General features: G+C 38.0%; 1 protein-coding gene across 1 annotated transcript in view; it reads left to right on the top strand.

Annotated features, from left to right (window-relative positions):
* Positions 1-13304, top strand: part of LOC149423568 (fat-like cadherin-related tumor suppressor homolog) — a 525483-nt gene that overhangs the window by 489117 nt on the left and 23062 nt on the right. The window contains exons 16-26 of the mRNA XM_089631647.1: positions 80-1034; positions 1138-1362; positions 2115-2138; positions 3790-4026; positions 5244-5441; positions 9195-9392; positions 9858-10063; positions 10395-10703; positions 11172-11316; positions 11433-11594; positions 12203-12520. Of these exons, the coding sequence (XP_089487773.1) occupies positions 80-1034; positions 1138-1362; positions 2115-2138; positions 3790-4026; positions 5244-5441; positions 9195-9392; positions 9858-10063; positions 10395-10703; positions 11172-11316; positions 11433-11594; positions 12203-12520 (2977 nt within the window). The remainder of the gene's footprint in view (positions 1-79; positions 1035-1137; positions 1363-2114; positions 2139-3789; positions 4027-5243; positions 5442-9194; positions 9393-9857; positions 10064-10394; positions 10704-11171; positions 11317-11432; positions 11595-12202; positions 12521-13304) is intronic.

Below are 13304 nucleotides of genomic sequence, written 5' to 3'. Positions count from 1 at the left end.
TTTTTTCAATCAACCTTTCTGATATATTTTCTATAACATTACTGTTGTATTCATGTTCTAATGCAATTTTTTCTCACAGGTTTCTGATATGGGAAAACCGCGCTTGTCTTCTGAAACTACAGCTGAGGTTCAGATCAACATCTTAGATGTGAATGACTGTCCCCCCAAGTTTGATGAGAAGGAATACAATGTAACTCTTTTATTACCAACATACAAAAATGTCGCCATCGTAACTGTCAGCGCTACTGATCCTGATTCAATCAAAAATGATACTCTCAAATATGATATCCTCGATGGCGATAATGCCAATATATTCGCTATCGATACAATTAAAGGTGTTATGACAATACTGTATCCAGATAAACTTAAAAACTTCCATAGGCTGCGAGTTAGAGTAACAGATGGCAAGTTTACTAGCACTGCTACAGTGAATATAAGGGTTGAAAAATCCGAAAGTTCTGGATTAGTATTCCAAAAGTCTCACTACGAAGGAAGTGTAACAGAAAATTCTACCAAGATTGTCATAGTTGCAGTTGTGAATGTTTTAGGAAATACACTGAACGAACATGTTGAATTCAGAATTCTGAATCCAACAGACTTGTTCCAAATTGGGCTCACGTCTGGTGCTATACAAACAACAGGAATTAAGTTTGATCGAGAAGAGAAAGACATGTACCAACTGATAGTAGAAGCTAAGAGCTCCTCAACAGCATACGATAGGGATAGAGATAGCCCTAGGGTGGCACATGTTGTTGTGAACGTGACTATCTTAGACATCAACGATTACTGCCCCATGTTTGTCAATCTTCCGTATTACGCCATTGTGTCAGTGGATGATGAGAAAGGACAAGTGATTACCAAAGTACACGCCATTGATATGGATAGCATGGACAACGGGAAGGTGCGGTACGAAATGAAAAGGGGCCACGGAGAATTGTTTAAAGTAGACCGCAACTCTGGAGAAATATCATTGAAACAGAATTTGGAGGGACATAACAAAGAATATCAATTGGTTATTGGAGCATACGATGGAGGTAAATTGAAATAAAATTACCTTGTGTTAGTGACTACTTGGCTACGAATGCTTGAAGAATGTCTTGTTTTCTGTTGCTATATTTTGGAGTTTTATCTTTTCAGGTACAACCCCTTGCTACAGTGAAGCTATTGTAAATGTAAAGGTTGTGGACAGGTCTATGCCTGTCTTTGATAAGCAGTTCTATTCCATGAGTGTCCCCGAGAATGTGGAACTCCAGAGTCCTCTGGGAGTACCTCTCCAAGCCTCCTCCCCCCTGGGCAGAAAGTTGATATACACAATTGTGGAAGGAAATGAACTAGAAGAATTTGCTTTGGATTTCAACACCGGTATGATTTTGCTCAAATCTTCCCAATTTTTGTACTTATTTTGGAACATGGAACAAATTTTAAACTGACAAATATTTGATGTTCTTTCGTTATTATTACTCAAATTATCAATGTTTTATTATTTGTAAGCATTAAAGCATTATTTGGCTTAGTAGAGCAATGTTTTGATCACACATATCACCGAGCTGAGCCTGCTGATGCTTTACAATTTGTATTTTAGTAAAGTTTTATTACGAGAAATCACTTTGAAATTGAATTTTGTATGTAGGTACTTTATATGACATTACTAAAATAACTAATTGGCTTTGATTGAATGATCTCTTATCGGATGTTTCACTTTGAGTAACTAAAGATAATAAGCAGGTTATATTGGGTATTGAATTCCAACTTACTTTCAAACAAATTAATTACCTGGTGTGGTTTTGGGATTTCTCAATATAGGCTGTGGTTTTCTTATATAATACTTTACTCCCTTTGTTAAAGCTTGTTTAACGAAGTTTATATTTACATATTTGGTGTAGTACGAGTTACTTTATTTTAACTGCATGAATGTGCTGTCGCTTTTGGATTCATCCAGAAGTCTTTCTTTGCCATTGATGTTGTTCCATTATTGCACTTAACAACGGGATTGTGGATTAGTGGATAATCCAAGGGCGGGAGCGATCTCACTGGATCTCCTGAGATAAGTTGATAAGTTTGTTGAGAGAGACGAAGATTGGATTAAATATGTGTTTATCTCCCTCTGTCCACAGCACCCGACAGTTTCAATGGTCCTTGTGAGTATTCAATGTTGTCAGAGTATTAATGTTCATCCTTGTGTGATGTTCTCCATATCATTGTTGTGCCGTCACTCACTTTTCATGTCAAACAACTTTTCACACAGCCAACCCAACCTGCTTATGCGTTCTTATACTTTCTGCAAGGCCTTGCTGCATCTCATCATTTCCTTTATTGCATATTATTAATAAATGTCTTTGCTTAAACAGGGATTTGATTGTTGGCTAATATTTATCATGGCTTTTTTACCCTTTAAATACAGGAAAATTTCGATCTTTCATTTAATGGAAATTTCATTATGGAAAAATGGGCATTTGTGTGACACTCTTTTGGTTTAATTACCATAGACCAATTATTGGAATAAAAAATATGCCTTTTTACCTCATTATTGATGTACTCATAAAGAATAATGGGGGCATGTATATCTATTTTGAAATTAATAATTCAAATATTTAAGAATATTTTTAAGGGATTTTTGATTCATAATCATTTTGCGATTTGACCTTGTCAAAGACAGAATTAAACACTCTTTGCATGAACCAATAATAATAATTAGTGGTTAGTAACAGACCAAGTGTTTTACTTCATCTGCAATACTTATTATACCTAATTTGAACACAAATTATTTTTTTTATTATTTTGAGAGTTCAGATTTTCCTGTATGTTACATCTTTTCAATCATTTTTTTACCAAGTGCTTAAATCCAATCTTGCCTTCTATCTGAATTAATCCCTGTTTAACCACCATTAGTATCCATAACCAACTAACACTAACTCATATGTTAGTCAAGTCCTGACCAGAACAAAAATAAAGTAAAAGTTTAAAGTACATATTCACTTTACAAACTTTCTGTTTTTGTTCCAATAGAGATTTAGATTTCAGGTTTGTTGCATGAGTGTAATAAATATTATCTTTTTAGAGTTTTATAAGTGATTTATTATCAATTATTCTACCTTTATATTACATAGATATTTTATTTACCTATAAAATTAAAATAGAGCAAAGTTTCTTAACTGTAAGATATATACGTGAATGTGTTATATTTTATTATTTATATCAATTGTATAAAAGTAATCAGATGATGAAATTAAGACCAAACTTTTTAAAAGCAACTAATATTTTACCATCTTGTAAGAAAATGTTTTTACCCCTTGATTTCACTTTCATACGTAAACTAAAAAATAATTTATTTTTAATTAACATTATTTTTACATGTTTATGATTTTGCTGCTACGTTAAAACTGTACCTCAAGAATAATGCATTTTCAATTTTTTTTATTAATCAATTTAGTTAACAGAGGTAGATATTAATTTACAAATAGATACTTATAAATTTGTTTCACATTTTTTTTATAGTTTTTTTGTTTTTTTTTTTGTTTCTCTTCTATGGAACCCAACACTTGTGTTTAGAAATGGATATTATTCAAATAAAAAAAAATGTATAGAAGAGTGAAAAGATTGGTTGGCTGAAACTATTACAAATTGAAACTGAGTTGTTTATCCCCCCCAGAGACTATCATAAACTTTCATAAAAACTTTCTTAAACTATCAAATCATACATTTTGTATAGAAGTGGTAAAAGATTTATTGGCTTAAACAGTACCATGTACATTTGGAAGTTGGCTTTACGCTTGGAGTTTGAATGGGCAGGCATGCTGTTTGCGGCAGAGGAGCTGGACTTTGAGCAGCAGAGGTCACATCAGCTGAAGGTGCGTGCCACGGACAGTGTGACGGGGGTCTACGCTGAGGTCGCCGTCTCCGTCGTCGTGGAAGACGTCAACGATTGTCCGCCTGAGTTCTCCCAGGACAGCTATCATGTCAACGTCTCCGAAGCGGCACCTTTTGGAACTCTGGTCATGAAACTGGATGCTCATGATAATGATACAGGTAATTTTTACGGAAATTAATTATTTGATGATTTACAGACTTTTAGTGTGCATTCTCAAAGTTAAATATGTCGACATAGCAAGTTAACATGTTACCAACACAATGCAATCTCTGAGAACAAGAATTATATATAGAATTGGTGTGAGAAGCAACTACATTAAATGAAGCATGGAGTCTAGTGGTGTATTTATTCGGTATGCGATAATTAATCATAATCACCGGGTGAGAGATGTCTAAATGTCCGTTAGTGATTTTAAATAATAATAAAACACCACAATATTTTCTTCGCTGTGACAATTCAGGTAGTGTAAATACACTAAATCACTTTAATTTATATTATCAATTGGGATATGTAATTTATGATTTACGTGCCTTAAAAATTTATTCTGTATTCTTTCAATTTTATGTGAATGTTTGTTAAAATGTATAATTGTATAAATGTGACCAGAAACAGGAATTATATTAAAAAATGTTTCTGACTTCTTCTGTACAGCATTATGAGTGTACTACCTGTACCCCGCCACGCCTTGCTGTGGCTCAATCTGTCTGTGCAGATAGAAAAACAATAGCGCATGTTGCCTTTATGTCCAACAGATGGCACTGTTTTTAAAATAAGCATGTTTTTACCTGTCACAGGTGACATCTATATAATATAGGTATATAAAAACACAAACGTATTCGAATGCAACGTTGTGTCAATCTTTCAAAACAATCGATGAAAAACTTTTGGAGACTTAAGATTTTGAACAAACAAACATTTACATTTTTATTTATATAGAAGATTAATATACATTAGATCTTTGGACAATCTTAATACAAAACCGAGCAATGAATGACAAGTTGAAGAGCAAGCACTGTTCATAAACAATATCTGCGAATAATAAGCAATAAAATATTGTTTTCATTTTAAAATAAATCACTACCATGAACTGTTTTTAATATCATATTCTAACCTACCAACATTTATCTTTTTCTTTCTTCTTGTTTTAAGTGTAAAATATATGTAATATCAATCACTGTAAAATCTTATACAGTTATACTGTGTTTAGTATAAATTTTTTCTTCGATTTCATTAGTTTTAATTTTAAACAATTGTTTAGATGTGACTGTTTTCAATAATTATTGTAAAGCTCTCTCTTTTGGCGATTTGCCATAAAAATATGGCCCTGTAAAATTGCTCTATAAAATGATATTAACGCATGCCTGTTTTATTTCAGGAATCAACCAAGAGATATCATACTCGATCTCCCAAGTACACAGCAATGCCAGCTTATATTTCCATGTGGAGACAGACGGCAGTGTTTACCTGAAACAATCCTTGGACCGCGAGACGCTGGGTGCGCACCACTTCACCGTGGTGGCCACCGACAAGGGAGTCCCGGCTCTGTCCAGCACTGCACACATATGGGTTACAGGTAAATTATTTATAATAATAATAATAATAATTGGACAATTTTTATAGCGCCGCTTTTGTGAGTTATCACCTCAGGGGCGCTTGATTGAAATTGATGTTTTTTCACATTATTACCAGTGTTTCAATGAAGAGTGCAAGAATTGTTATTATTTAAAAAAAATATATATTTTTAAACACTAACATTGTGGTAGTACAGTAGTGAATAGTGGAAGAAGTTGGAGACACCCGAGAAAGATATCAGCAATAGCGAAGCATTGCAGGGTATACTAGTTATGGATAAAATAATTCAAAATGATGTTAAATTCTCCTAATTTTATTTATAGAATGTACTTTCTCAGGAATGTTTCACAGTGAAACTCACACATAAACTTCCCACACAACAATAGAACTGACATTAAATAATGGCCTCATTGTGCGCCCATATAATGTTTCCCATAAGGATTAGTTCAACCCCTTGAAAATCCTTATAAGTGAGATTTTTAAATTTATTTTTTATAATAGAGCGGAAACAGTTTACATATAGTTTCCGTGAGAACTTAGGCCATAGGCCCATTGTGCTATCTCTTATTTTACCTCATTCCTTGAACAGTTACGCGGTCCCTTTTATGAAGTTCACCAGGATTGTCATTAGATATGGGGCCACACTATTCTGGTTCCACAGTGTGTCTTCTCAGGTCTCATGTCTCCTCTCCAATCCCCCTTAGTTTCCTGAAGGCCCTATGAGGGAAGAGGGCCACATCTCTCCTCTCCACTCCTCTTTGGGTCCCCGAAGGACCCACGATAGAAGAGTCCACTCCCCCTTGTCTCCCTGAAGGCCCCACGAGGGAAGAGGGAGGTTTTGAATTGTCCAATTTTATAGGGAAATAGAAGGTCCACTACAGCAGTGCCCCGAGTGCTGGGGTAAGGTCTAAATACTCGAGATGCGACCCTGATTCTTGAAGGCACCGTTCGTGACCCTGTTCCCTAGGTCATTCAGCTTGAGCACGGTAGCTCACACCTTAGCTTGGGATGGCTATTGCAGGTCGTGTTTTCACTCCCTGAGCGATGGCTTCGTCAAACTCCCTACCCTTTTATATTTCGGCCCAATTTTTTTTTTTTTTTTTTTTTTTTTTCGGTCGGAGGCGGTTTACTTAAGTTCCCCGCGAGCACTTAGGCCATAGGCCCATTGTACTATCTCCCATTTTACCTCATTCCCTTGCCAGTAACCCGGTCCCTTTAATGAAGTTCACCAGGGCTGTCATTGGATATGTGGCGATGTCTTCTGGTTCCACACTGTGTCTTCCCAGGTATCTGAGCCTTATTCCCAGCAGAGCGGGACATTGGCACCATAGGTGAATTGGAGTCTCTTCCTCCTCTTCACATTTCCTACAGATGTTGGTGTTTTCCACTCCCAACAGTTGCATGTGTCTCCTGAGATGGCAGTGTCCCGTTAATAGTCCTACCAGTTCCCTCAGTGAGTTTCTGTCCATATCGAGTAGTTGCCTGGTTCGGTTAGGGTCCGGTCCGTTTATGAGTACTTTAGATTGCCTCATTCCGGGTGCCTTCTTCCATTCCTTCCAGTGTTGGGATTTGACCCACCTCTTGATATGTAGTTTGGTGTGGCAAGCTGCTACTCCTACGGCCGGCTCGGATCCCGCAAGTGGTGCTTTCGCCCCTTTCCTTGCTAGTTCGTCAGCCCGCTCGTTGCCCTCAATACCTTTATGTCCTGGTACCCAGAGCAGGGTTACTTTATTGATGGTCGCCAGTTCTATAAGGATAGTCCTGCATTCCATCACCAGTCTGGAGTCGCATCGGTTACTTTCCAGTGCCATTAAGGCCGCCTGGCTATCTGAACATATATTTATGTTCTTATTTCTGTACCCGATACTCATATTCTCCTGTGCGCAGGCTAAGATGGCTTTCATCTCAGCTTGAAACACAGTGCAGTGCATTCCTAGAGGTATACTGAGTTCCCTCTTAGATCCCTGTAGACAGACCCCGGCCCCTGTTCCTTCCTCCATCTTGGACCCATCTGTGAACCAGATTAGTTCCTGTTTGGAGTTTGGACCTGGGACCGAGTCCCATTCCTCCCTTGTGGGGTACGTCACTTTAAACAGCTGTCCGAAGAAGTATTCGGCTTGCTTGCCGTCCTGCTTCATCCCAGCCGTCGGACTAATTGCCCTCAGTCTTATTCCTATCTCCGTGTGACTGTTTCTGGGCAACTCTCCTCTCCATTGGCCATTGCAATGTAACCTGTAGGCTGCCGCCATCGCCGCCCCCTCTATTTCTATGTTTAGTGGGGGTAGGTTCAGCAGCACTCCCATGGCTAGTATTGGAGTGGTTCTCATGGCTCCTGTGATGCTTCTGCATGCAAGTCCCTGTATGTGATTGAGTGTGACCATCACTGTTTTCAGTGTTGTTCTCCTCCACCAGACCAGGGCTGCGTGCATGATCCTTGGTTTTACAACGGCTGTGTAAAGCCATTGCATCATTTTAGGTTTGAGACCCCACGTTCTGCCGCAGATTCGCCTAGTTGCCCACATCAGAGCACAGGCCTTTCTGCCTACAGTTTCCACCTGGTTTTTCCAGCTCAGTTTGGCATCTATGATGACTCCGAGGTACTTAACCGTGTCAGAGGGTTCTAATTCCTTTCCATAGAAGGTTGGATTGCTCCATCCTTCTAGTTTCCTTTTACGCGTAAAGATTACTAGTTCTGTCTTGTCTGGGTTGACTGACAGTCCTGTTTCTTCACACCATTCTTCCACTGTTGCCAGTGTTGACTGTATAAGGCCTCGGGTTGTGTCTGCATCCCAACACCTTATTATGGTTGCAATGTCATCCGCATACCCTTGCGTATATAGGCCCCTGTTGTTGAGTTTCCTCACACATAAACTTCCCACACAACAATAGAACTGACATTAAATAATGGCCTCATTGTGCGCCCATATAATGTTTCCCATAAGGATTAGTTCAACCCCTTGAAAATCCTTATAAGTGAGATTTTTAAATTTATTTTTTATAATAGAGCGGAAACAGTTTACATATAGTTTCCGTGAGAACTTAGGCCATAGGCCCATTGTGCTATCTCTTATTTTACCTCATTCCTTGAACAGTTACGCGGTCCCTTTTATGAAGTTCACCAGGATTGTCATTAGATATGGGGCCACACTATTCTGGTTCCACAGTGTGTCTTCTCAGGTCTCATGTCTCCTCTCCAATCCCCCTTAGTTTCCTGAAGGCCCTATGAGGGAAGAGGGCCACATCTCTCCTCTCCACTCCTCTTTGGGTCCCCGAAGGACCCACGATAGAAGAGTCCACTCCCCCTTGTCTCCCTGAAGGCCCCACGAGGGAAGAGGGAGGTTTTGAATTGTCCAATTTTATAGGGAAATAGAAGGTCCACTACAGCAGTGCCCCGAGTGCTGGGGTAAGGTCTAAATACTCGAGATGCGACCCTGATTCTTGAAGGCACCGTTCGTGACCCTGTTCCCTAGGTCATTCAGCTTGAGCACGGTAGCTCACACCTTAGCTTGGGATGGCTATTGCAGGTCGTGTTTTCACTCCCTGAGCGATGGCTTCGTCAAACTCCCTACCCTTTTATATTTCGGCCCAATAAAAAGATAGTCCTCTAGCGTCGTCCGGAATGAAGCGCAGAGTAGGAGGCGAATACGATGTGGCAAACCACTAACGAATTTCAAACCAACTTTATGCGGATGGCAAGAGACGTGGCATGCGTATATTTAAGACATAACAATAATATAATGTGAATTATTTCTAGTTCTGGATATGAATGACAACCCTCCCCGGGTGGAGCAGCTGTGCGCAGAGAGCTGCGTGATATCGGAGCACGCAGCCCGCGGGCAGTTTGTCACGCGGGTGGCTGCCAGTGACCCCGACCCTATCGACCTCAGCCATCTGTCCTACTCCATCGTCGGGGGAAACACCCAGCAGGCCTTCTCCATCAATTCTACCAATGGTAAGTAGTTCTAGTCAAAGATATTGTAATTATTTTCAAAATGCTGATGTCTGTTGTACACACTCGCTCTACTTGCTACCTATAAACAAAGCTGCTTCCATATAAAATATTCAAAGAGAACTATTGATCCTGTACTCTGTTCAACCTTCTTTCTCTTCTGGTGCCCTCTCCTATCGGAAGTTGGCTATATTCAGGGCAATCTTCAGCCTTCAGACTACAGCGCCGAATAACTCACCAGAACTGTTTTTGAACCAGTCGCATTAGTACAGTCCTTGTACAAACAGGGGAACTATTTCACCATAATGTTGTGAAGAGGGTCAATAAATGGGCTGTAGGAAGGGGTTTGTGAATGTGGGTCTAGAAGAGGCCCGGAATAATTGAGGGAGGAAGGACAGATGCTGTTAGATTGCTCCACATTCATTGATAAGCCAATGAAATTTTACTATTTTCATTTTTAAATTTCAGGCGTCATCTCTCTGCTTAACATCCAGAAGTTTGGAACATCTCCAATGACCATTTTGAATGTGTCAGTATCAGATGGAGTGTACACAACATTCAGTCGCGTAAAACTCTCGCTGAGTCCCGCCAACAGGCATGCACCAAGTTTTACGCATGTCATTCAAGAAGCAACAGCTATTGAAAATCAACCACCTGGACTTCACATTACAGTGGTGAGTAAAATTTTATTTATTTTTAATGAAGGTAACCCTAAGATTTATTGTACCAATCTTTTCATGCATTTATCAAATCTCCTTCCCCTCCCCACTACCTCCACCTCACAATATACCCCAATTGGGGATGCCAAAGTCCTCACAGTCTCCAGATGGTCGGGAGCAGTTGGGACTCTTGTTCGGTTTCACATAAAAAAAACAAAAAGTGTTTTCTCTTATTTAGATCATATTTCTCACTATGACAGTAAGGGAGACAACAATTTCTGTTTTCAAAAGTGACAAAACCGAATAAATTAGTCTGAGAGGTTAATGAAGTTTCCCTTTATTTCAGGTTAAAGCAATAGACGAAGACTTTGGTGAATTTGGACAAGTATCTTATTCGATACCTTCAAACTTATTGAAGAATACATTTGCCATCAACAGTCAGACTGGAGAATTGACCACTCTTGTGAAATTGGATCGAGAACTAACAAGGGAATATGAGGTTCCTATAATGGCTTCAGATGCAGGTGGAAGACCAGCGTTTACCACAATCAGGGTGAAGGTTGCAGATGAGAATGATAATGCTCCCATCTTCCTACTGAAAGAATATAAAGCAGCAATTCACTCAAACTTCAGCATTTCTATGTCATTTTTGAAGGTGAGTGATTTTTATTGTATAATGATGTGATTTTACTATGGCCCAGATCTTTCGCAAAAATTCAAATGAAAAATTGTCACCAAATGGCCTTTCAGCACCATTTTGTTTTTTTTTTTGACACTTGAAACGTCCCCATTACGCGTTTCAGCTTTCTAACAAATTGTAATAAGCTGAAAAGCTTAAAATCATGATAGTTTTCCTCTTCTGCTGATTACAATTGTTCAAAATCTGAAAAGGACTTAGAATCAGCATTTAACTGAAACCTTTCAACTGCAAAAAAAAAATGGTACTGGATGGCCATTTTTTGTCAAATGTAAACTTCTGAAAAACAACGCTTCATGAGTCATACCGTGAAAACAATAATTCATTTCATTACGGTGGTTTGGTAGATGCCAAAATGATATATGAATATTAAAATTTTAACACAATTGTGTCACAATTACTGATAAATGACCATTCTGGTTTTAGATAAAGGCAGTTGACCCAGATGATGGTGTGAATGGAAAGATTCAGTATTCTATTTACGAAACAAAGAAAATGGGAGTAAGCGACATTTTTGGAATCAACGTCAATACTGGATCATTGACTTTAGTTAGGGATGCTGAGTCATTGGGTATGTAAACGAAATTTATTAAAAAAAGATATTGCATAATGTACCTATTGATGAAACCTGATCAATGTTACCATTATTATGAAATATAATGTTCTATTTTTTTTTTCTTATTTCAGAATCTCAAGTCTTTCAGTTTTGGGTTAGAGCCACCGACCTTGGGAAGCCGGCTTTACATTCTGACGTGCCCATAGAAGTTTACATAATGTCTCCTGAAGATCAAGCTCCTATATTCGAGAGGACTGGTGAAAAATTCTTCTACCCTGAAAATTCACCCCCAGGTACAATTCATTCCTATCAAACAAAACATAACCTGTCATAATGACAAGAGGTTACAGGCAGTTGTTTTAAATTTTAAATAGATGAAAATGTACATACTTTTATTATTTGAACTTTGTTCCGTAGGAGTAGGATATACTTGAACAGTCTTACTAAAGAAAAACCACTTCACATTCGTTAAAAAGTTTTTTTCTTACACATTGTACAGAGATTGTTACCAATTGATTGGAATTATTACCAATAACAACATTGCAATTTTCAGATCTGTGCGCATGCACGTCAGTTACCCCGCGAATAAATGTGTTGGTTAACAAACTGTCATAATTTTGAATGCGAATAATATTTATATATTTATGTAGTTTTGCTTCCAAGTTTATTTTCGTATAAGTTTGGTGAAGTTATTGCAGAAGATTGTTTTTTAGGGTTGTGAATTTATCTTAATTGTCTTATACAATACGGAAATCTTGATGGGACACGGTAATATTGAAGAGCAAAACTATTGTTCGACAATAAGCAGAATTGGCAATTTATCTTGCTCATATACCAGAAAAGCACCTTTACAAATGATCTACTAATTTACACCATTTTAATGATGTGTGATTATTTTCAGGCACTGTCATAACTCGTCTAAAAATGGTGTCTGAAGTGGCCGCCACCTTCCGCATTCTTCCCGGCTTGTTTGACAAGTCTCTATTCCAAATCGATGACTTGGGCCAGCTCGTGATCTCGGGAAACTTGGACCGAGAGACCAAAGACTCTCATTTGATTGGGATCATTGCAGAAACCAAGAGCAGTCCACCCCTGTCTGCTCTAGCAGAGATCACCCTGAATGTTCTTGATGAAAATGACAATGCACCCGTGTTTCATTCATCGCCGTATGTTCTGACATTGGCGGAAAATGTTGAACAAGGAACGTCCGTTTTAAAAGGTATGATTTAAAATCACACTTCATTAATAATAATATCATATTTTTACCAAATATGGTACACTCTAATTTTTAACTCGTAAAAATATTTTAAGTTGCGCATCGTAATTGGGAACCGTGAGTGCCAGTGCTAGTGAGATATTCAAAGGGTATTGGACATTTGCCGTGATTCTATTTTAATTATTTGTACTTATGACTATTCTCCATGATTTTGATAAATCTGATACTATTTCTACTGAAACAATTGTTAACAATTATTTCTTGAACAATTCATCAAATTTCAACATTAATTTTCAAGTTGTGTGAATGTCCTATTAAAATTCTATTATTTTACCATTATGGGCCAGTTGCTTCACAGAACTGAAATTATATCAGAACTTGAAAAAAACCTTTACAGAACATGAAAATTAACTTTGAAATTAGTGTTGTCTTCAAATTACCTACATTTCTGGATAAATTATGCATTTATTCGCAGCACAACATGCAAATTATATTAATGTGAATCCCTTAGCCATTGTGTATTAACATTATATATGCACATCTCTGTTGAGTTTACAATCACAATTATTCTTTGCTAACAAAATTCTGAGTAATGTGACGTAAAGTATTTTCAAAAATTTTATCCTTCCTTCAAGGTAGGAACAGTGTTTAGGAGGTTAGTATAATTATCATCAGTATACAGGAATGTCATCAATATACGGTGAATGAACAAATAAAGGAGTGCACGGAGAATATATGACGCAAATGCGAATGGTAGGAGAAGTGATGGACGCCCGAGTAATACATG

Source organism: Hesperophylax consimilis, chromosome 5, assembly GCF_061612785.1.
Source record: "Hesperophylax consimilis isolate HC1 chromosome 5, BYU_Hcon_1.0, whole genome shotgun sequence".
In the NCBI taxonomy this organism is placed as follows: Eukaryota; Metazoa; Arthropoda; class Insecta; order Trichoptera; family Limnephilidae; genus Hesperophylax; species Hesperophylax consimilis.
This window is presented reverse-complemented; position numbering and strand designations above follow the sequence as displayed.